At 47.7% G+C, this 23,021-nt stretch overlaps 1 protein-coding gene across 1 annotated transcript in view; it reads right to left on the bottom strand.

The window, feature by feature from the left end:
* The window catches only part of CACNA1B (calcium voltage-gated channel subunit alpha1 B), a 308,761-nt gene that overhangs the window by 66,610 nt on the left and 219,130 nt on the right, over window positions 1–23,021 (bottom strand). The window contains 6 exon segments of the mRNA XM_032708038.1: window positions 4,519–4,625; window positions 5,424–5,483; window positions 7,674–7,803; window positions 11,268–11,388; window positions 14,215–14,429; window positions 16,562–17,374. Coding sequence (XP_032563929.1) covers window positions 4,519–4,625; window positions 5,424–5,483; window positions 7,674–7,803; window positions 11,268–11,388; window positions 14,215–14,429; window positions 16,562–17,374 — 1,446 coding nt within the window.

The following is a 23,021-nucleotide window of genomic DNA, read 5'->3' on the forward strand; positions in this document are numbered from 1 at the left end:
CCACTGAGTCACCCCCTCAAACCCTTCTGGCACAGATATATCTGTGGTTTTGGTCAAGGCTCTCTGACCTGCTTGGCTTTCTGTCTCTGCCTAAAGAAAACCGGGATGAATGAGGATCGTTAAGGGAAATTTCACTGGATAATGGGTAAGAAAGGGACGGAGGAGTCGATGCAATGGGTGGACCATGAGTTGTTTCCACAAGTGGTGACTGTTGGACAGGCAAAACAGTGCAGCAAGAGACAGGAATAACATATTACCCCATGAAACTCCTAGAGAGAGATTCCAGCGAGGAGAAGACAAAGAAAGAGCAGAGTCAATGACAAACAGCAACATCAGAGCCCCCCCTGCACACAGAGATCCCCCAGGCCCTGGCCCACACCCCCCAGGCAGCAGCAGGAGAATAAACGAGCCCCAGCCCTTCCACTGGGAGCAAAGAAACCTCCAAAGGTCCTGTCCAAATGGGTGGTTGGGGCATGTTCATGTACACAAAAAGAAAGGGATTTCTCCTTGAAATGCATTGCTAAATGGCTACATTTAATCAATTTATTATCAGCAGCATCAGTGGTGTTGTTTCTGGCATCTCTCCGGGGACTCCTTCTAAAATTTATTTTAATTATTTTTTTTAATTTATTTCCTTTAAAATATTTTAATTATCTTTTTAAAAAAATTATTTCCTTTAAAATAGTTCAATTTTTTTTTTAAATTTATTTCTTTTAAAATATTTGAATTAATCAGCCCTTCCACTCCCATGAAAATAAACCTCCAAATGTCCCTTCCCCCTCCTCCCCTGCTCCTCAGCAGCTGTTTTTTTAACCAACCAGGTGCATTTTACACCTGGGGCTGATGGGTTTTGATGACAAATTTTGCTTGTAAATTTGCTTTAAGCTCCTTTACTTCTATTTCCCTCAAGATTCAATCAGGTCTGTGTGTTTGTGGCATGTTCATGTCCACAAAAATAAAGGAATGTCTCCTTGAAATGCATTGCTAAATGGCTACATTTAATTAATTTATTATCAGCAGCATCAGTGGTGTTGTTTTAAGTATCTCTCTGGGGACTCCTTCTAAAATTTATTTCAATTATATTTTTTAAAAATTTATTTCTTTTAAAATATTTAAATTAATCAGCCCTTCCACTCAGGAGCAAATAAACCTCCAAATGTCCCTTCCCCCTCCAGACACTCTGGGAGGTGCAGCCTCGACTCTTTGGTTGAGTTTCCAAAGAGCATCAGGAAAATCTGCATCTCCCCCACCTTTGTGCTGCTCCAACACACCCAGACAAGCTCTTTGCTGCTCCTCACCAGCTGTTTCTACCCACCAGATACATTTTACACCTGGGGTTGATGGGTTTTGATGACAAATTTTGCTTGCAAAGTTTGCTTTAAGATCCTTTACTTGTATTTCCCTGAAGGCTCAAACAAGTCTGTGTGTTTGTGGCATGTTCATCTGTAGGAAAAAAAGGGAATTTCTCTTGGAAATGCATTGCTAAATGGATAATTTTAATTAATTTATTATCAGCAGCATCAGTGTTGTTGTTTCTAGCATCTCTCTGGGGCCTTTTTTAAAAATTTAATTTTTTTTTCTCAATTTTATTTATTTATTCCGAACTACTTGTATGAATTTATTTATTTTTTAACTCCAGTTAAGCACAGAACAGCTTCTAAAGAGGCAGAAAGCAGGCCAGCAGCTGGTTGGAGAGGTTTGTTGAATCTTCCAGCAAGGACTGATAACCATCTCATGTGCTTAAACAAACACAGGCTGTTGCAATATTCCAGCTGGGAGCCTTTCAGGGAGCTCTGTTATTCCCAGGTTTTTAGTGATGTGTTTGTTCAGCAGGAAGCTGGTTCAGACACCAGGGAGGTCAAGGGCAAGAATTAAATCCCACCTTGCACGAGGTGATTGTGTGTTCTGGCCACAATAAATAGATTTATTACACTGATGAGGGGAGGCAGGGTTTGCTAGAAAAATCCAGCTCAACAACAGAGATGATCCAGTTGATTCTCCACAAGCTCATTTTCAGGATGATCAAAATTCAGGGTGTCCAGTTTAACCAAACAAAATGCTGGGGCAAGGACAGGACTCTCTCAGTTTGCACCTGATAATTCTATTATTATTTATAACTGGAACAGAGAGCAAATAATCCCCTGGGAGTGAATGAATTAAACCATAAATACTTCAAATATTCTCTGAACTGGACATCAACACTCCCCTCCTACTGAAACGTGGATGTGGGGCAGAGGGTACAGAAATCATCAAAAAAATTCCAATTTTTCCAAGTCTCCCAATAGGTTTGTCTCCCTTTAATCTGGGAGACAGTAACCAGGCAGGTTTTATGCATTCCCTGCCAAATTCTCACTCAGAAGGTAAAATAGAAGCAGCTTGGGGCACTATTATAAAGCACAGGCAGGGGATGTAAAAGTAATTTATTTAGAGGCTGATGAGGTGCTGTTAGATATTCATGGCCCAACATAGAAAACCCGAGCATGAAAAGACTCCAAAGGATTAAAAATTATTCATTTGAATCCTTAACTTGACCAAAAGAAAAAAAAAATCTTGTTCAAAGGCAAGTCTTGCTCAAAGAGAAGAGGTTTTCAAGGTAAACCCTGGTGCTTGTTCTCACAAAATGCTCCTTCTCCTGGTCTGCCCTGAACGTTTGAATTCCTGATGGGAAAGGGAAATTCTCACTGAACTGCAGACTTGGGGAATATTGTTTTGCAGATTAATACTTGTGACTGTGGTTATTTTCCTTTTCTATGTCTCTTCCATTCCAAGGAGCTCCGTGTTAACTTGCTAAATGCTTTTTTAGGAAGGTTTTGCTCAGCCTGGCCATGTCCAGCTCTAAAAGCTGTTCTGTAATATATTCCACGGGCAGGGAAAAGAAGCCCCACACATGTCTAGTCAAGCTTAAAAAGCAGCTTGGGTTTGGATGTTAAATTTTAGGTAAGACATTCACCAGTCCAACAATTCCATCTCGAGTTTTGCTTAGGACAGAGCACTCAGCTCCTCAAAAAAACTGATTTTTAACAAATGGGGACAAAGTTTTTGAGGAGGGGAGGGCAACATCCCTTTGAAAAACTTCTGTCGGACGTGACTGTCTCCAAAACTTAAATAATTCCTTAATAATGTAATTTAAATAATTAATAATTCTGGAGGATCAGGCACAGAAAGCCCAGATCCCAATATCCCCAAGTGTCACCCCTCAGAAGTCACACCAACAATGTCAAGCCCACCTCCTTCAGTCCATCCACTTCTTGGTCTTTTTTTTTCTTTTTTTTTTTTTTTTTTTAATCCAGCGTTTATAGAAAATAGAAGATCTAAACCACAAATCTGAACGTGAAAGGAATTTTGACACCTCAGAAAACGCGAAATTCCTGAGAAATATTCCAGGCCGCCCTTCCCGGAAAGGACCCGGGAAGTTTTTGTGCTGCAAAGGGGACACGTTTTGCACCAGCAGAACTGACAGGAGGAGTTTGGGGACGAAGCTTAAAAATGACTGTCAATTTAAAGTGGACAAGACACACTCCCGTGGTTCCCTGACAAAGGGGAACGCTTTTCTCATTAGCAATTAAACCCTGCTAATTCTCATTAACAAGTTAAACAATTGCCTCGCCCGCTCATCAGGGTGTTGACAAACAGGTGAGCGGAGCTGCCAAACGCTCCTATAATTGCTCAAGGCTCATTTAGCAGAAGATTAAACTGCCCGAGTCCTGCGGGCTCTTTCCAGGTTATCTCCTATTGTTTCTCCGGGAATTATTTGCAAACAACTCTTTCCACTGCCCGGAAATACAGGTGGAAAATTTTCCTTTCATTGTCCAGCTCTGAACTTCCTGAGTTCTGAGGAACCTGCCTTAAAAACGTGCTCAAAGGGAAAGCTAATCTTCATTTTGAAGCACCAATTCCTCTGTGTCCGGGGCTGAAAATCCTCCCTGATATTAAAGAAGCCCAGGGAATGTTCTTTAATGTCATAAATACTGAGCTGTGTTGGAGGGAGGGAGCAACGAGACTTAAAAGTGAAACTCTGGAAATGCAAGTTCCCTGAATGAGAGAGGAGAAAAAAGGAGAGAAATGCCGAGGTCTGTGAACCAGAAACACCCCCAACTCCAGAAATAATGTTTTGCAGGGAGTTCACTGAGTTATCAGCCGATTTCATTAACTCCTTTCTCACAGGAAGAGCAATTCTTGCAACAATTGCCCCGGGACACTGGACTGCCACAAACTGTTACCATATGTTCTTGAAAAGCAGTTGGCCAAACAGTCACAACAATCTTGGCTTCATGTCTGAAGGAGCAGTGAATGGACTGACCCTAAAGCTGGAGGATTTTCAAGAGGTTCAACAGCACCAATTTAGTCGGGTTTATTTTTTTCTCCCTCCCAGCTACGAGATGAAAAAGGGCAGAAACTGAGCATTTCACTGAGAAATGGGGCCACACGTGTTATGGATCAACTCTCTCTCTCTCTGCCAGGTCCTGCCTCCTCCGTGGTTATTCCCTGGAAATTGGGATGTTAAGGGAATGTACTTACGAGAAGGCAAAGGCCACCAAGGCCCCACTGACCACAATGAAGTCCAGGATGTTCCACAGGTCACGGAAGTAGGAGCCAGGGTGGAGTAACAGCCCCAGGTCAATCATCTGGAGAGGAGACACAGGAAAAGGAAGAGTTTTAATAAAACCTGTACCAAATCAACACTGCCAAGGTGCAGGAGAATGTTCTTGAGCAAATGAGCCTTCCCAAGGTGGAGATCCTTGGCCAAGCTGCTCCTCTCCGAGAGGCACGAAAGGCTCTGCCAAAAATGAAGCTCAAGAGTCAAGAAACCAGAACCAAAAGCTCAAGAAAAGAGTCTCCACTGCAACCCAGGGTTCTCTGCACAGACACACATCAGTCTGGCGTTTGTTCTGCATCTCTTCTGCAGCTTGCTCTGACAGTAAAACCTACCCCAGGAATAAATCCGGACTTTATTAGGATTGGGCTTCCTGGAAAGTTGCTGCCCCACGGGCTCAGCAAAACCTGTCACCATACTGAGTCAAGTCAAAAGATAAATCCTCCATTTTTTGAGGTGTGACAGAGCAGGAATCAGTGGCTCTTAACATTCCAAAAGGAGAAGGGAAGATTCAGCCATGTCTCAGTGAGGTCTGTCAGCTCCTGTGTCTTTAACCACACACACCAGGCATTTCTTATCCTCTTACACAGCCACAGCTACTAAAGAGATCTTTATTTTCCTCCATAAATTGTGAGATTAAAGAAACCAGGAGAGCCACTGCAGAAGGACATCTGGCTACTTCTGAGAGCTGTTCTCAAGTTAAAGCTTTCCATCATTGCCACCTCTCCAGGGAGTTCTGTCCTGCTCCACCCCTTCTCCAGCATCCCAGAAGTAGATGAATGTCAATTTAAAACAGGAGGTGAATTTTTCTGCTTGGAGAAATTCTTACCTTGATCACCATCTCAAAGGTAAAGACACCTGTAAATATATAATCCAAGTATTTCAGAGCCTAAATGGGAGAGAGAAATGTGTGTTAGGAGGGGCCACACACTGAAATAACACATAAAGAGTAAAACATTATTATAGCAATGGTTTATTTGGGTAAATATGATCTGACAGGAGGTTTTCAAATATTTTAGGCTCAAAATTTAAATCTGATTTTAAACAGTTAAACAGCAACATTTCTCCCAGTCCTTGCCAGACTCCACCTAAGAGTGGCTTCAGTGCACCCTTTATGTGCAGGTTTATCAAGGGAAAAAGGATATTTCAAATGGAAATACTTGAATATCCTTTCCTGGAGAGCTTGTTCACCAGCCCCTGGGCAGCAGCCTGGGTTTATCTTCTCTGGCTGACAACAACATTATTAAAGACCTCAGGAGAGTAAGAAAGTGATAAAATCCTTCTTGAAAACCTGATTCTACACTTATTAAGGATGAGGAAGAGAGATTTCTCCTCCAGCTCGTTACTGATGTGGGGATTCATGGATCTGCCTCTGGAAGAAGCCAATCCTGACCAGATTGAGGAGCAGGAGGCCAGGCCAGGCACCTTCTGCCCTGCTGAGCTCTGCTCTGGAGCAGTTCAGCTCCTCAGTCTGTTCAAGGGGTGGGTGAACACAGATTCCTTGGTACACAGCCTGGGAAAGCAACACCAGTCCCTGCAGGTCTCCTGGATTTGACCACAATTCCATGGGTGGGATGCACCTCTTTGGAGTATCACAGATTTGAACACAGTGGATGGACAGTAAATCAATACAGATATGAGATCATAGAATCATTAAGTTTGGAAAAGACCTCCAAGATCATCAAGTGCAACCTTTGACCAAATCCCTCCATCCCAATAACCCACATTGTTAAGTGCCACATTTCCTTGGGTTTTGACCCTTTCCAGGGCTGGTGACTCCACTGTTTCCCTGCCCAGCCTGTCCCAGTGCTTGACCACTCTTTCAGTGAAGAATTCTTTTTCCTAATATCCGACCCAAACCTCCCCTGGCACAACTGGAAACCATAAATATCCCATGAAATCCACACCCTACAACCATCTACACTGATGAGTCCAAAATTAGGCTTCACCTTGCAGTGTCTATACTTAATTTCAGATCTCTCAACTCCCACTTGTCCACGTAACCACAGCCAGCTCTGTGCCAGTGCCCTCATGGGAATGGGCTTGAAATAAGCCACCCAACTGCTCCATGAACTCTCCTGGGCTGCATGTCCTCGTGTCAAAGGTGTCACACTCACATTTGTAACAGCACCATCTCCAAAAATCCAAACGAGTTTGGTTTGACACCCACGGACAAGTAGATTTGCTACGAATTCTTGGAGATTTCTATCATGCCCCATCAAGACAAAAAACCACATATCTGACTTGACTTCCTCAGGCTCTGCTCTAGCAGGAGACCTTAGGACAATGCCCCATCCCTGGAAGTGTCCAAGGCCAGGCTGGATGGGCCTTGGAGCAATCTGGGATAGTGGAAGGTGGCCCTGCCCATGGCAGGGGGTGGAAGGGGATGAGTTTTAAGCTTTTCCCAGCCCAAACCATGCTGTGATTCTCTGATTCTGTGTCAGCCCTGGCTGGTGGCCAGGGAAGCCTTTCCCACTGCTGAATTGTGTCCCAGCTTTTCAGGTTTCTCCTCACAAGTCACATCAGTGATTTCCAAGTCCTGAAACTTGGATGTGGTTGAAGCAGCAGAAAGGGACGGGAACTGTGAGTATTTTGTCCCAGAATCTCCTGAGCTGGGAGGGACTCACAAGGACCATCGAGTCCAACTCCTGGCCCTGCACAAAACCATCCCCAAGAGTCACACCCTGTGCCCCAGAGGATCATCCAAATGCTCCTGGAGCTCTGGCAGCCTTGGGGCTGTGCCCACTGCCCTGGGGAGCCTGGTCAGTGCCCAACCACCCTCTGGGGGAAGAACCTTTCCCTGAAATCCAACCTGACCCTGCCCTGGCACAGCTCCAGCCATTCCCTGGGTGCTGTCCCTGGTCCCCACAGTGCCCAACCACCCTCTGGGGGAAGAACCTTTTCTTAACCTCCAACCTCTTTGCAGAGTGGCCCAAGCACATTTGAGGATGTCATCAAAGCCAGCTCTAGTTCTGCACCGTGTCATCCTTCGGAGACGGGAACGGTGCTGGGAATGTGCCAATCCACGTGCTGGGAGAAGCAGGGCAAGGTTATTCTGGCCACATTGGCTGGTACTCACATCATTCCTGGGTGACTCAGCTTGCACAGGGTCTTCTGCAGCCAGGGCAATGCTGCTGAGGGCAATGACTATCAGGATGACCATCTCGAAGTAGCGCAGGTTGACGATGTAGTGGAAGAGCCGCCGAATCCTGCGGGCAAAACAAGCACAGGGGAGGTTTGGCACAGTGGGATGAGAGGTTGGCATGAGGACAGGGTTCCTCAGGAGGATGATCTTTAGGATTTCTACTACGGTAAGGGTAATAAAATAAAAAACCATGAGCAATGGGTTTAAATTCTACTTTGCAACAAATCTGCAGGGTGAGATTTAAGGTAAGATTTAAACATCCCTGCACCACTCTCTGCAAGGCAATGACCATTTATCTCTGTATTTATCTATTTATCTCTCTCCCCATCTGTCAAAAGGGAGCTTCCAAGCCTTCAGACTCGATTCTCCAAATTCCTCAGGAACACCACCTTTAGGATTCCTCTTACAGCAACAGTAACACAATAAAAAACACGAGCATCGGGTTTAAATTCCAGTTTGCAACAGAGCTGTGGTGAGATTTCAAGTCAGAGATTTAAACATCCCTGCACTGCTCTCTGCAAAGCAATGACATCTATTTATCTCTCTGTTTATCTCCCTATTTATCTCCCTATCTATTTATCTCTGTATTTATCTCCCTATTTATCTCCCTACCTATTTATCTATTTATCTCCCTATTTCTCTCTCTCTCCATCTGTCAAAAGGGCATTGAGAGCTTTCAAGCCTTCAGACTTGATTCTACAAATTGTGTTTCTCTCCTCCCCCACCCTTCTCCCTCTGAACCCCCAGGTTAACATCCTGCCAGTTCAAAACAAGGTTTGAAATCCTTTTAATATCAACTAATCCCTTTAAAATTGAGACACAGGCACTCGGAGACTCAGCTGAAACTGCCTTTGTAGCTGAGTATTATTCCTTCCAATCTCTCCCTTGCCGAGTATCTCTGCCTTCACTTTAAGATACCCTTTCTAAGCTGCACAAATACTTTACAGTAATATATTTGATTACTTTACCCTAATCTTTTTATTCACAAATTGTGCCCAAGAAAAGTGACAAATGCTTCAATCTCTGAGCAATCCGAAACTATTCACAAATTTCAGCTAATGGCTCTATCTGACCACAATTCACAAATCCTTAACTGCACACAGAGCTCTACATTTGCACCATATTTGTCAGCTGAATAAAGGACTTGGGTTCTGCCTGGGGATCAAATCATATATTTAACTCCCCAACAACTTTATCTGAGAATGTCTTTCAGTTGCTATATCCTATTTTCTCTAAGCAAATATCTGAAGAGTTAGAATTAAAGTCTGTTTTTTCACATCTATTTACACATTCCTTGTCTTTGGATTGCTAATGGATTCAGAATGAAAAAGAGCTACAAATACCAGGGAAACAGATTTGATAGAAAATAACCTGAAGAAAAGTGCTTTTGTGGATCCCTGAACTCTGGTTATCAATCCAACAGAGGAAGATTATCATCTACATGTAGATTATCATCTACACGAATCCACAGGAGGGAAAGGCACCATTTTCAATAACATTTGTGGCTGTAATTCTTGCATCAGACCCAATCCATCAAAGAAATAACAAGGCCCTATTTTTAGATCTTCATCATTCAGGACCAGCAGCGGGGTGTGGGAGCGTTTGTAAACTGCCAGCGGTGCTTGAGGAATCACTTTGCATCCACGGCTGCTCTGAGGGGCTGGTGCCTCTTGGAAAGTGATGCAGTTTATTTATGCTTCCCTGAACTGTTTTGCCCCCTGGCAGCACCCAGGCCATGCAGCCCCAGCAGGGCTTGGATGGGAGATGTCAGCGTTAGAGCGAAGCGTCAGCCCCCGGAAAGCAGAAGGACCTCTCTGGAGAACTTAACACCAGCCAAAACACCTCAGGGCATCCAGCTGGGGCTGCATCTTGCCCAGAGCAGGAATAACAAGTTGCTGACATTCCTAGAGTTTGGTCTTTGTCTTGTGATTCCCCCTTGGCCTGTGTTATAACACGTTTTCTCTCCCGGTGAACTTGGGTTCTTTCAATGGTCTTTTAGTGCAGCTTTTGGGGGAGAAAACTGCAGGGCAGCTGAAACAACACAGCACATCCTGGACTGGGGGGCTCAGGAGGTCATAACTGTAGGATGAGGTGAGAAGAAATCAGCAGATATATGATACAAAAAATTCTTGCTGCTTCTCTGTCTGCCCAGCCCACACCTCAGACCCTTCTGTGCTCGGGACCATCTCACTTCCCACTCAGCAGTGCTCCCTTAGCAGCCATTTTGCAGCTAAATCTCATTTTTGGTGGTCACTCCACAACAAAAAGACATGAGCTACCAAATATTAGGGAAATACTATGTCCTTATCCAGCCAGACAAGCTTCATAATCCTAATTTGGCTCCCCAAGGCAGTGGGCACAGTCCCAAGGCTGTCAGAGCTCCAGGAGGGTTTGGACAACGCTCTGAGGGACAGGGGGGGATTGTTGGGGTGTCTGTGCAGGGCCAGGGGTTGGATTGATGATCCTGGTGGGTCCCTCCAGCTCAGGATATTGTGTGATTCTGTGATTTTATTCAGCCTGCCCAGTGTCCAGGGGGGCCAGAACGTGGCTTTCACCACAGATGCTTCTCTGACGTCAAGTCTGAGCTCATTTTGTCCCACTGATGGCACAAACAGCCAGGCTGGCACCGTCCTGAGGAGCAGCAGGTGCAGGAGAACTCATTCTTCTCTCAAATCGAGCTGCCAAAAAAAGGCCTGAGTTTTCCTTTGGTGTCTGAGCATAAACCTCAGAGAGAAACCCCAGGCTCTACACCGAGTCTACCTGAGCCGGAGGGCAACAACCACCTCTGCTCCCCGGAGATCTCCGGCTTGGCAGAAGCTTCAAACACCCTCAAAATGACTCACAGCCCTTCATGCTACGATTATTACAACCCCTGCTGCTCCCCCCTGGTTCTGCAGCCCCCCAGAGTGACACAGGCAGTGTTTACAGGCCCTGAGCACGAAGCTCCCCACGAGGCAGAGCCGCCCGGAGCGGAAGGAATGCTGAAATCCCAACGGATCCCACCAGCTGCACTCTCAGCCCGGGCAGAGGAAAAACAGGCATGTTCTCCCACAGGTTCAGAGTTTGCACTGATGTGAAGGTACCAGGATGGAAAGAACAGGAATTCCAGCTGAGGAACCTGCAAGAATTTGCTGTCAAAACCAACCTCCCCAACACACTACTCCTGACACCTTTTCCCAGCGATAGCCCAAAACTCACCCTTTAGTGATTTATGTGAACAAACTGCCCACCTGAGGGTCAGCAGGGTGGTTTGGATCTGCCTAAAGCATCCTCTTTTCCCAGTTTATTTGTATTTATTTTTTATATTGATTTTTATATTTATTTTTTTATATTTATTTTTATTTCTGTTTCTTTTCCCCCGGCAGTTTATTCCCCGGGAAAGCCCAGCTGAACGGCAGCACCCAGCCCACATATTTGATATTATTTAATATCCAAATGTGTTTGACTGGCAGAGATGGAGATAAAAGTGATGTGATTGCTCTGAATAACCAGTTCCTGTCAGCCAAAAGCAGAGTTAGAAGGACTTACGGGTTTGTGGGGCTCAGGATGAACATGGAGCTGTAAGGCAGGATTGGTTTAGGCCCATTTTTCGTCAGGTCATCGACGTCTTTCTTCTCCTCTGTTTTGCTTTCAAACTCCACATTGTTCACTGAGATGGGAATTTGAGGGGAGAGGAAGGAGAGAGTTAAAACTGCATCCCCAGTGTCCCCACAGGAGGCTCCTGCAACAGCTGGATATGCAAACAGCACAGCTGGGAGAGCAAACAGCCTTTGGATATGTTGATTAAACGTGATGAACAATCATTTGATTATTATCCCTGCTACTTACACACGGTTCTGCCCCACAACTGCTGTGCTGATGAGCAGTGGATCACAAGCAGGCAGGAAATGAAGCTGCTCAGTGCAGACACACAAAGAAACCAGGCACTTATTTATCCAAGAGCTGCCAAAGTGGGGATGGAAAACCCTTTTCAAACAGCACAAATTATTAGGGAGAGAGGATCAGCGAGGGATCCTTGGGAAGAGAACAAAAGGTAGGATGTCTGAGCAGCCTCATAATCCTGTGTCTTCTGCCCTAGGTCAGGAGCAAGGTTGGCTTTGGAGGGGACAGAAGTGCAAATTGATAGATGAGATTTAATAATTTTGGGGCTAAAATTGCTGAACTTCCCAGCATTAGGAAAAGAGACCTGGAAGGGGCTTCCTGCAGCCCCGGATCTGTGCCTGCCTCGTGCAGCTCAGTTTTGTCAGAGCTGTGTAAAGGTGTCGAGCTCCACCTCCCATCAGGCTTTTAACTTCTCCAAGATTGTTCCAAACCTCACTCCCAGAGGTTGAAAACTTTTCAATTTTCATCCTAAGTTGACTTGCAGTGGGTTTGTAGGATAATTTACTGAAGATTATTTCCAATATATGAACTGAAACACGTTTTATGCTGCAAATACTCTTCTTAGGCAGATATTGAGACTCATCCATTAACTGCCAGGACCTGGAGTCCACAACCTCACTCCCTTAGAATGTGCCAGGTGCAGGGCTTTTATCACTTTTTATTTTATTCTGCAAGGAAATGACAGTTCCTTGTGTGTGAGTGACATGTTCAATAAACTCCTTATTGTATCTCCAGCCAGATAGTGAGGAAATGGGCAGGACAGATAAACTGTGATTGGCAGAAAGGCAGCATTGCAATATAGTAAAATTATCATTTAAGAGGAAAAAAAAGGAGAAAGAAGAAGGAAAAAAAAAAAAAAAAGAAAAGACAAGTCTTGTGGTTGACAACACAGGGAAAAAGCTCACAGAGACCCTACTTTTGGCTGTGCCTCTTGGAAAGCAGAGTCCTGACAGCCTGAAGGCTCAGTTGGACCTCTTGGAGTTCACACTGCAATTTTCCTTGGCATCCCTACTCTCAAGACTTCTCCAGGTTGTTCCTGCTCTGCCAGGGATCAGCCCCAAGCTGGTGGCTGGGGGGCTTCAGGGCACATCATGGGCACAACGGTCTTGGGACCACCTGGAAAACTAATTCTGCACTTACAGACCCAAGGCAAAGAGTTGTGGAACAGGACAGGCTCAGTCAGAGGGGATCTGCTCAAACTGAGGTGCAGAGGGTTGCAGAAAGCTCAGGAATGGCCCAGCCTGCAGGAGCCCAGAGCAGCAGGACCACCAAGGGTGCTGTGGTGGCTGTGAGGCCACGAGGACCAGCTGCTCCACAGTGAGCAAGCCAAGAGGTGGGAATCCATCCTGAGGGCCTGAATGCAATGCCACCACCTCCCCTGGCCTTTGCTGAGGGGCCTCTGGCTGCTCAGCCCCCCAGGATGCCAGAGGAACCACAGCCCATCCCTGCTGGAGTAGGAGGAAGAGGATAAAGCAGAAGACCTGCTCCTGTGCTCACCTCAGGCTGGGGCTGCTTTGCTGCACCAGCTGCTGATTTTCCTGCCCAGCCCTCAGTTACTACATTTTGCTGGTTTTCTTGCTCCTTCGTCTTTCTCTTTTGCAGAACCAGGATGTGCTCTGGGGAAGCCATTTCCAGGGAACCTCATGGGGTGTTTTCCAGAGCCACCAGGCAACCCAGGAACCCATTTTGGGGTAACTGCAGGCTGCCTGAATTGTAGATCTTTTATCAACAGGTTCTCCTGTCTGCCTCTGTGAGGATGCTGGTGGCCAGGAGAGCCACCAGATGATCCAAGAACCCATTTTTGGGTACCTGAAGGCTGCCTGAATTGTAGAATTGCTGGTGGCCAAGAGAGCCACCAGCTGACCCAGGAACCCTTCTTGAGTTCTGCAGGCTGCCTGAAGTGTGGATCCTGTATCAACAGGTTCTCCTGTCTGCCTTTTGTGAGGATGCTGCTGACCAGGAGAGCCACCAGGTGATCCAGGAACCTATTTTTGGGTACCTACAGGCTGCCTGAATTGTAGAATTGCTAGTGGCTAGGAGAGCCACCAGGTGACCCAGGAACCCTCCTTGAGTTCTGTAGGCTGCCTGAATCGTAGATCCTCTATCAACAGGTTCTCCTGTCTGCCTCTGTGAGGATGCTGGTGGCCAGGAGAGCCACCAGGTGATCCAGGAATCCATTTTTGGGTACCTGCAGGCTGCCTGAATCATAGATCCTCTATCAACAGGTTCTCCTGTCTGCCTTTTGTGAGGATGCTGGTGGTCAGGAGAGCCACTAGCTGACCCAGGAACACTTATTGAGTTCCTGCAGGCTGCCTGAATCGTAGTTCCTGTATCAACAGGTTCTCCTGTCTGCCTCTGTGAGGATGCTGGTGACCAGGAGAGCCACCAGGTGACCCAGGAACACTTCTTCAGTTCCTGCAGGCTGCCTGAATCATAGATCCTGTATCAACAGGTTCTCCTGTCTGCCTCTTCGAGGATGCACCTGGTGGCCAGGAGAGCCCCAACCACCCAGCATGTGCTGCCCCCTCTTCAAAAAGTTGTCTCTTTCCTGGCAATTCCCTGGCAGAATAAGCCTGGAGAGCAAGGCACTCACTTGGTATGACAGTGGTCTCCCCCGGGGGGGCCGTGATGGTGACGGGGATGTTCACAGTGGTGGTTTTGTCCAGGGGGGGTTGGATCATCCTCGTCACGTTCTTCTGGTTGTCGGCGTCCTCGGGCTGCTCCGGCACCTTCTGCAGGTACGTGCTGGGCAGGGTGTGCACGGGGACACTCACACTGCCACTGGCCTCCAGCTCAACCTGGTTCTCCCTGAGGCAGAGGAGCAGGGTTTGGTAAATAGGGTAAAGAAGGATTCAGAGAGCACGTGTATGTGACCCCACACCTCTGTAACGCCTCAGGGTTGGGGTTAGGGTTAGGGTTTCTCCTCTGAAACCTCTGGATTAGGGTTAGGGTTGGGGTTAGGGCTGGGGTTAGGGTTTAATCTCTGAAACCTCTGGGTTAGGGTTGGGCTTAGACTTTCACCTCTGTGAAACCTCTGGGTTGGGGTTAGGATTAGGTTAGAGTTAGGATTGGGGTTAGGGTTTCACCTCTGTGAAACCTCTGAGTTAGGATTAGGGTTGAGGTTAGGGTTTCATCTCTGTGAAACCTCTGGGTTAGGGTTAGAGTTAGGATTGGGGTTAGAGTTTTACCTCTATGAAACCTCTGGCTTGGGGTTAGGGTTGGGGTTAGGGTTGGGTTTAGGGTTTCACCTCTGTGAAACCTCTGGGTTAGGGTTGGGGTTAGGGTTGGGGTTAGGGTTTCACCTCTGAAACCTCTGGATTAGGGTTAGGGTTGGGTTTAGGGTTTCTCCTCTGTGAAACCTCTGGGTTAGAGTTAGAGTTGGGGTTTCACCTCTGGGTTTCACAGACTCCTCTCTTCACGGAAACCCTTTGCAGAAAAGCCACAACCTGCAGGACACAACTCACTGGTAGCACAGGATGGGACCTTTCCCTCTGAGACCTCCTGGGCCAACATCCAAGCACAACATTAAGCTGGACTGTGCCTCTGAGTGTCCCTTTATTCCCTTTAATGAGCCCCATAACTGAGGTTCACAAGGCCCAAGTGGCCCTGGCGTGGAGCAGTGACATTAACTCCCCACATCAGCTGGCTGCTGAATGAGGGCTGACATTCTGCTTCCTAATGCTCTCCTGAGGCCTTATTTAAACGTGGTGATTCTCCCTGGCACTCCTGAACTGCTCTGTAACGTTGCTGTCAGCAGCTAAAGAGCTCCTGCTTTCCTCTGCAGCAGCAGCTCCACTCCAGTGAGCTGGAAAGGGAGCCTGTGCACACGAGCAAACTAAACAGCACGCAAAGTGTTTTGAAATTCATCTGAAAGCAAGATAATATAGACAGGAAAATTATTATCTCAGTGCCACTCACAGCTCTCCACGGTGACATGAACTCTATTCTAAAGAATCCCAGTGCAATTTCTTTTCCATTGGACTAATAAAGCTGAAAAGGCAATCTATCCTTCTTTATTAACTACTCCAAATGCTCCACCAGTGCTATTTTTCTCACTTGACTTACATAAGAATTAAACCAAAAGGGAGACATCGTTGTTCTCGATGGAAGGAGCCACGTGCTGGAACAACTGGTGGTGCAGCTGACAGGGTTCAGCATTAAAAAAAGGAAAATCAAAGGGCTGTAAGCAAGACTGGGGGGAATTTTAAAAAAATGTCCCTCAGAAAGTTCTTTCAGAGGTTGTAAAATTCTCTGCTCTGTCTTATGTCCTAGAGGGTCTGTGAGTATTTACATCAAGGATGTTTTCTTCCTTAAACCTGGTTCCTATGGACAGAGATCAGCTTTGGGAGTAAAACAGGACTGCAGGTTATGGTGGAAGGTGGGGTGAGCATGAGGACCACAGGGAATGCCGTGGGAAGGGGAATAAAGAATTTTCTGAAATACATTTGAGGTTTTGTGGCCCCTGAGCCATCCAAGGGGTGAGTCTGCCCTGTCCAACCTGGCCTTAAACACTTCCAGGGATGGGGCAGCCACAGCTTCTCTGGGCAACCTGGGCCAGGGCCTCACCACCCTCAATGTGAAAAAATACCTTCCCAATATCCCATCTAACCCTGCCCTCTGGCAGTGGGAAGCCATTCCCCCTTGTCCTGTCCCTCCAGGCCCTTGTCCAAAGTCCCTCTCCAGCTCTCCTGGAGCCCCTTTAGGCCCTGGAAGGGGCTCTCAGCTCTCCCTGGAGCCTTCTCTTCTCCAGGTGAACCCCCCCAGCTCTCCCAGCCTGGTTCCAGAGCAGAGGGGCTCCAGCCCTCGGAGCATCTTTGTGGCCTCCTCTGGACTCTCTCCAGCAGGTCCCTTCCTATGTTGGAGGCCCCAGAGCCGGACACAGAGCTCTAGGAGGGATCAGAGCAGTTCCCAGGGCGTGTATCCAAACGAAATCCACTCACTTGGGCTGGTGGTTCCGGTGCTCCTTCTCTCCAGCCTCCGCCTCCTTCTCCCCATTCTCCTTCTCCACCGACTCGTAGGTGGACAGGGCCCTGTTCCTGAGCCTGTGCCGCCTGTGGGGCTCCTCTCCGTTCTCCCCCTTGGGCTCCCCATCCCTGTTGCCGGAGCGGGACCCTCCGCGGTGCCGGGAGCGCCGCTCCCCGCGGGCGCCGTTGGCGGTGCCGTTGCCGTCCTTGCCCTGGCGCTCGGTGGAGTGCCGGTGAGTGCGGTGCCTGCGGTGCTCCTTCTCCCCCGACTCCTCCACCGAGCCCCGCCGGTGGTGCCTCTTCCCCCCTTCCTGCCCCCTGTTCCGCTCACTCTTCCCTTCCTTGCTCCCGCCTTCCACCTCCTTGCTGCGGCTCCGGTGCTGCCGGTGCCTCTCCTCCTTGTTGGCGGTCTCCGCGCTCTCCTCCTTGGGCGCGTCGCCCTTCTCCTGCTCCGCCTGTTTCTCCTTATCCCGGTGCCGGTGGTGCTTCCGCGGAGCTTCTGCCCCGTCAGCAGAGCTGCCCTTGGGGTGCTCCTGCACCTCCTGCACGTCCCCGGGGCTCAGCTTGTTGATGTTGTTCCTGCCTTCGCTCCGGGGCTCCACCACCAGCGGCCGGTCCAGGTGGGTCTTCATGTCCGGCCTGATGTGCAGGGTGGTGGCGTAACGGACCCGCTCCTCGGGGTCCAGCTCGTTGTACAGGGCCTCGCAGCTGGCTCGGAAGTTGTGCATCCGGATCTGGCTGGTCCTCTGCTCCCAGACAGACTTGGATTTGGAGGAGTTCTGCTGCTTGCTGAGGGGAAGGGAGGAAGGTGAAAAGTGAATGTGTGAATTTACGTCGATTCCCTGAACAACAACCCAAAAAATTTAAAAAAAAAAAAAAAAAAGGGAATTTTCAGCTGAGATGGGGAATTAGAGGGTCGAACCAAAGGAATTGTAGGAATGGAGAGAGAATGGCTGGCGGAGAACACGAGCAGGGAAAGCCAGCGGGATCGCCGGGGTTAGTTTGCCCACACACGCGTAAGGCACCCTGGGACCAGCCCCTCTGGAAAGGAGTTCTCCTGATTTCTAAAACGTGGAAGCATCAGGTAGAGTCTGAAGGATTAAAGTGTCAGCACACAAATCACACACCCCAGCCAGAGCTCTGAAACAGCCCACAAAGCTTCCCACAAGTAACAGCACCTTTTCCCCACCTGCAAACATCCGGATGAGCAAATTAGTGATGAGCAAGAGCAGTTAGATTGGCAGCAGGAGCGAGGGGAAGTCATTGAAGTCCAACCCCTGGCCCTGCACAGACACCCCAACAATCCCACCCTGTCCCTCAGAGCGTTGTCCAAACCCTCCTGGAGCTCTGGCAGCCTTGGGGCTGTGCCCACTGCCCTGGGGAGCCTGGTCAGTGCCCAACCACCCTCTGGGGGAAGAACCTTTTCCTGAGATCCAACCTGACCCTGCCCTGACACAGCTCCAGCCATTCCCTGGGTCCTGTCCCTGCTCACAGGGAGCACAGATCGGAGCTGCCCCTCGGGAGGAGCTGCAGACCCCAGTGAGGTCTGACCTCTGTCTCTTCTCCAGCTGAACCTCCAAGTCACCTCTTCTGCTCCTCTTATGGCCCCTCCAGACCCTTCGCCATCTCTGTAGGCCAAGATGGCAATGAGATGGGAACACCTTTCTCCCTGGAGACACCTGTCCTCTCTGTCTCTGTTGTGGTGATACCTCCACTGGCATTGCCTTAATCCTTGCAAAGTGCCCTTCTGCTGAGAGGAGCCTTCAGTTTATCTGCAACCACCCAGTCCTCATGTTCCATCCTGTGCTCCATTCCCATGGGACCACACAGGGGTGGGACACAAAGCCCTCAGTCTCCCTGCAGTGACTCCCCAAAGTAGAACCCACAGGAAATCCTCAGGCAGCTCCCAAGGACACGGCCTGTCCATCAGTGCCCATCCAAGCCAAGTCATAAAGAAAATCTCCTAAATCAGACTGGGTGGAAGGAGGAAGGTTGAGGATGCCGGGCAGAGGAGACACTCAGACCCTGCCAGCTCTGACACAAGATGTGTCACTCCAGGGGGGTTTTTCAGTTGTGTTTCAGCTACACTCAGAACATAAATCAGCCTCGAAATTACCTCTGAGGTGCTAAACCCTCCACTGTACATCACTCCTGGCTGACAGAACCTGCAGAAAGCACATATTAACAAAGCCTGTTTGGCTAAAATCCCTTCCTGAAAGCAGCCACTGTCATTACAGGCTGGAATTTCCCAGCATCTAGAAATGAGCTGCATCCTTAACGTTGACACGAGGAGCGGAGGCAATTGCCAAAAAGGCTCCAACACCCCACCACCCGCTGGCTTTGGCTGCTAACAAGTCAAGAGCAGGAGATTCAGAAGCAATGGCTGCATCCTTTCCTTGTTCTACAGGGAAAGACACTTAAAAAAAAAAAAACCACCAAAAAACAAGTAGGAAATATATGAAGCACAGCAAAAAATCCAATCAGGACAAAGCAGAGCTGCCAGCGAGCTCGTTATCGTGTCCAACCCGGGGAGGAACATCGGTGCCAGGGCACATCAGACCTGCTGGAGGGAAGGGGAGCGAAGCACCCGAGCAGGCAGGTCCCTCTGGGGGCAGCCTTTGGGGCTCTCGGAGCCAAAACAGCGGCAACTGGAGGGAAAGTGTCCATCTGCCCGTCCGGCTGTGTGTCGGTTCTCTCCGAGTTCCCACAGCAACGATTCCCGGTGCCAGCTCCCCCTCTCCCGGTGCTCTGCTCCGCTCGGCCACACGGAGCTCCGGGGCTCATTTATGGCACAGCGGGAATGTCACCTTTAAAACTAAGCACGGTCCTTTCGTTCCGTGCTGCCTGGGAGGATACGGGGCAGGAAAAACAGCAAACAGGGCAATAATTATTTCCTCTGCTCCCCCCATCACTTAATTCTGCGTGAGCAGGGACAGACACAACCCATCTACAGCACAAACGAGGCATGACTTGTCCAAACTGGTAAAAAAATGAGCCTGTGTGATAACAAATATTTATTCCACGAGGAAAAAAAAAACAATTTATGGAGTCAACTCCTTATGGGAAACCTTGTTTTCTTCTTAAAATCCTTCTGATCCATTAAAAGAATTTCCCTGTAAATCACTTCTGATTTGCAGACATAGTGCAAACATTGCTGTTAATTCTCTTGCTTTACAATTCCTTCCCATCCATATTTTCTGTCTATAGAATATTCCTAATTCTTTTAAGGGTACTGGCATTATATTCAGTTTTCACATCCTCTAGGCTTGAACTGTTGTAGTAGATAATGCTGCTAATTCCAGGTTTTGCTGGGATTAAGAAGCCAACAAACAAGTCCTGCCTGTGGCTGGAAAGAAAACCACACAATTCATGTAGAATCAAATAAAATTCATATTAATGAATCAGTGACTCATGTTGGTATAAGGAAAGAAAGGCAGCCAGTCACTGTGTGGATGGTTCAGGAAAGGAAAGCCTATTTTTAGTCATATTCTAATCTTAGGGTACTCCTGAATGATTAAAGATTTTGTTACCATAACCTTTCCAACCATTGCTTCAGTTCATGGCAATCCTTGAAATTTTGCTTTAGTAAATAATGAATGAAAGCTGACTATGAGGAACATAATAATTTGATGTTAAAAATACCTCCACATTAGACTGTGGGTACGAGAGAGTGTGTTCTGAGTACACATGAAAGGGAATTTCTTGTTAAAATACAGCTCCGACCAAAAAACCGTGCGACAAAACCTTCCCACTAAAATCTCATTTTCTGTTCATAAACTTGGAGTTCATAAACTCTCCACATTTCCATTTTCCACTTGGAAAACACGAGGAAACCTTTCAGTCTGGGGCAGGCAGCACAAAGCAGAGTGTTCTGTCTCTCTTGGGTTTGATAAACCGATTTTCTTTCAGGTGAACTGACCACTAGTGGTTAAATTTGCTTTGCCAGTGACCCCAGGAGTTGCTGCTTAGATGCTCCAGTACCTTTTCTTCCCCCTGAGCTCCCCCAGGAGGTGCTCTGAGCTCTCCCACTGAGCTGCTGCCTCACACACACCCTGGTCCTGCAGACAACGCTGCCCAGTCCCTTCCAATTTTTATTCTTGAATTTAATTTTGGGTTTATAGGAGAGAATTTTTGATAGGGCAGTTTCTCGGAAAGAAAACATTTTCTTCCTTAATATTTCTCCCCATATTAGCTAAAAACTCTAAATTATTAATGTGGTCAAAGCCTAGACTGCCTGTAAATCACACCCTTACCTTCAGAAACTCGCTGCTGGAATTTGAGATGCTTTTCAGGCTGTCACAGATGCCAATTTTTGGATCAACAAAGTTCACTAAATGCCACATTTTGATTTTTTTCCCCCCCAACATTATCATTATTCTGTTATTTCTACTCACTTTTCCTGTTCTTTTAGACAATTTGGAGAGCTGCAGACACAGGGTGTGCTGAGCCACAGGGAATTGGTCTCAGCAGGAGGAGGAAGCTGAGCTGTCCAAGAGGATAATGCTGAGCATCTCTGGGGGGCTTTGGGGAGCAGCTGAGCTCATGTGGCCAGTGTGGAGCCTGGAAGTTCCTAAAATCACAGACTGGGTTGGGTTGGAAGGGACCTTAAAATCATCCAGTTCCACCCCCTGCCATGGGCAGGGACACCTTCCACTAGCCCAGGTTGCTCCAAGCCCTGTCCAACCTGGCCTTGGACAATTCCAGGGATTCCAGGGGCAGCCACAGCTTCTTTGGGCAACCTGGGCCAGGGACTCATCACCCTCACAGGGAACAATTCCTTCCCAATATCCCATCTAACCCTGCCCTCTGGTAGTGGGAAGCCATTCCCCCTTGTCCTGTCCCTCCATCCCTTGTCCCCAGTCCCTCTCCAGCTCTCCTGGAGCCCCTTTAGGCCCTGGAAGGGGCTCTCAGCTCTCCCTGGAGCCTTCTCTTCTCCAGGTGAACCCCCCCAGCTCTCCCAGCCTGGCTCCAGAGGGGCTCCAGCCCTCTGACCATCTTGGTGCCTCCTCTGGACTCTCTCCAGCAGCTCCACGTCCTTCTTACATTGGAGGCCCCAGAGCTGGACCCAGAACTCCAGGTGGGATCTGCCCCGAGCGGTTTCCAACGTATCAAACCAAAATCCAGGAGAGATCCAACACTTTGCTGCCACTCCCCTGAGGTGTCTGTGGCCCCAGTTTCCTGCAGGAATTAGAATAATGACACGATGCTGCTGCTGCTGCTCTTTGGGGTTTGGCCACAGCCGAGCCCCTGGTTTTTGGGCAGCTCTGAAGGGATGCAAAGCTCAGCCAAGGCGAAGCTTCCCAGTGTTAAAGGAGCCAAAATGTCACTGCTTCCTGCTTGAGCTTTCCACAGCAGAATGATTTCACTCAGCCACAACTCACCACCCTCCTCGCTGCTCCCTGTTGCTCTAATAATAAGAATTTCCTAATTGTTTTCAGTAAAAGTACATCCCATAAAAATCTGACTCGGATCCGAAGAAAATGCCAGAAAATGTTTCTTTTGTCTCAAGTTATGTTGGTGTCCTCAGACACAAGATCCCTCTTCAGCCCTCGAGGTTTGTCTGGTATTTCAGTTATGATTTGTGATCACATAATTTCAGGCTCAGTAATAAATAACAGGGTGAGAGAGTTAAAAGTAAAATAAAAAAAAAAAAAGCAGAGTTAAAAGCCACATTGCTATGGCTTGATTTAACAAAAAACACACTGAGGTTAAATATGTGGAGCCATTAAGTTCTCCTAAACCCCAGGAAAATTATATTTACTTTAAATTATTGCTTTCCTCTCAAGTGATGAAGCCCCACTCTCCATTCTGGCCATGACACTTCAATATCCCAGAGCAAAGCCCCCCCATAAACTCCAGGCTTTTGATAAAAACTGAGACAAAACACGCCAGGGAATGGAGTCACAGCCCTTTTTTTGGCACTAAGAGGATGTGGAAATAAAGCCCAGACAGTGAATATAAAAAAGCAAGGGATAAAGATCAAGAATAATTTGGGTTCTTGGCTGGCAAATGACAAATTCGTCCTGGGAGAGGATATTTAAGGGTTTTCATTTCCCTCTGTGTGAGAGCAGCCTGTCCACACTTGGGATGGTGCAGCAGGGATGTCATGTGGTGGTTGGGGTGGGAAAGAAGGAACTGGGGTGGGAAAGGAAACTAAGTTTTATTCTGGAAAAAAAATCGGCAGGTTCAGCACTTATGGAAAAAAAAAATCATCCCCACCTTGTGAAACACTGGCTTTCCCTTCATTTACCATCCTAGAAATTGCCTTAAGAACATGGAATTTGTCCTGTCTGACACCTCAGGATCTTGTTAGAAATGAACAGTCAATAACAGCAGCACAAAGAAAACCTCAGGTGAGTGAATGCACCAGTTGGGATTTCATCACCCATTGCAATATAAGGATTCACATGAAAATTCAACAACACAACTCCTAAAT

Source organism: Chiroxiphia lanceolata, chromosome 21, assembly GCF_009829145.1.
Source record: "Chiroxiphia lanceolata isolate bChiLan1 chromosome 21, bChiLan1.pri, whole genome shotgun sequence".
Lineage (NCBI taxonomy): Eukaryota > Metazoa > Chordata > Aves > Passeriformes > Pipridae > Chiroxiphia > Chiroxiphia lanceolata.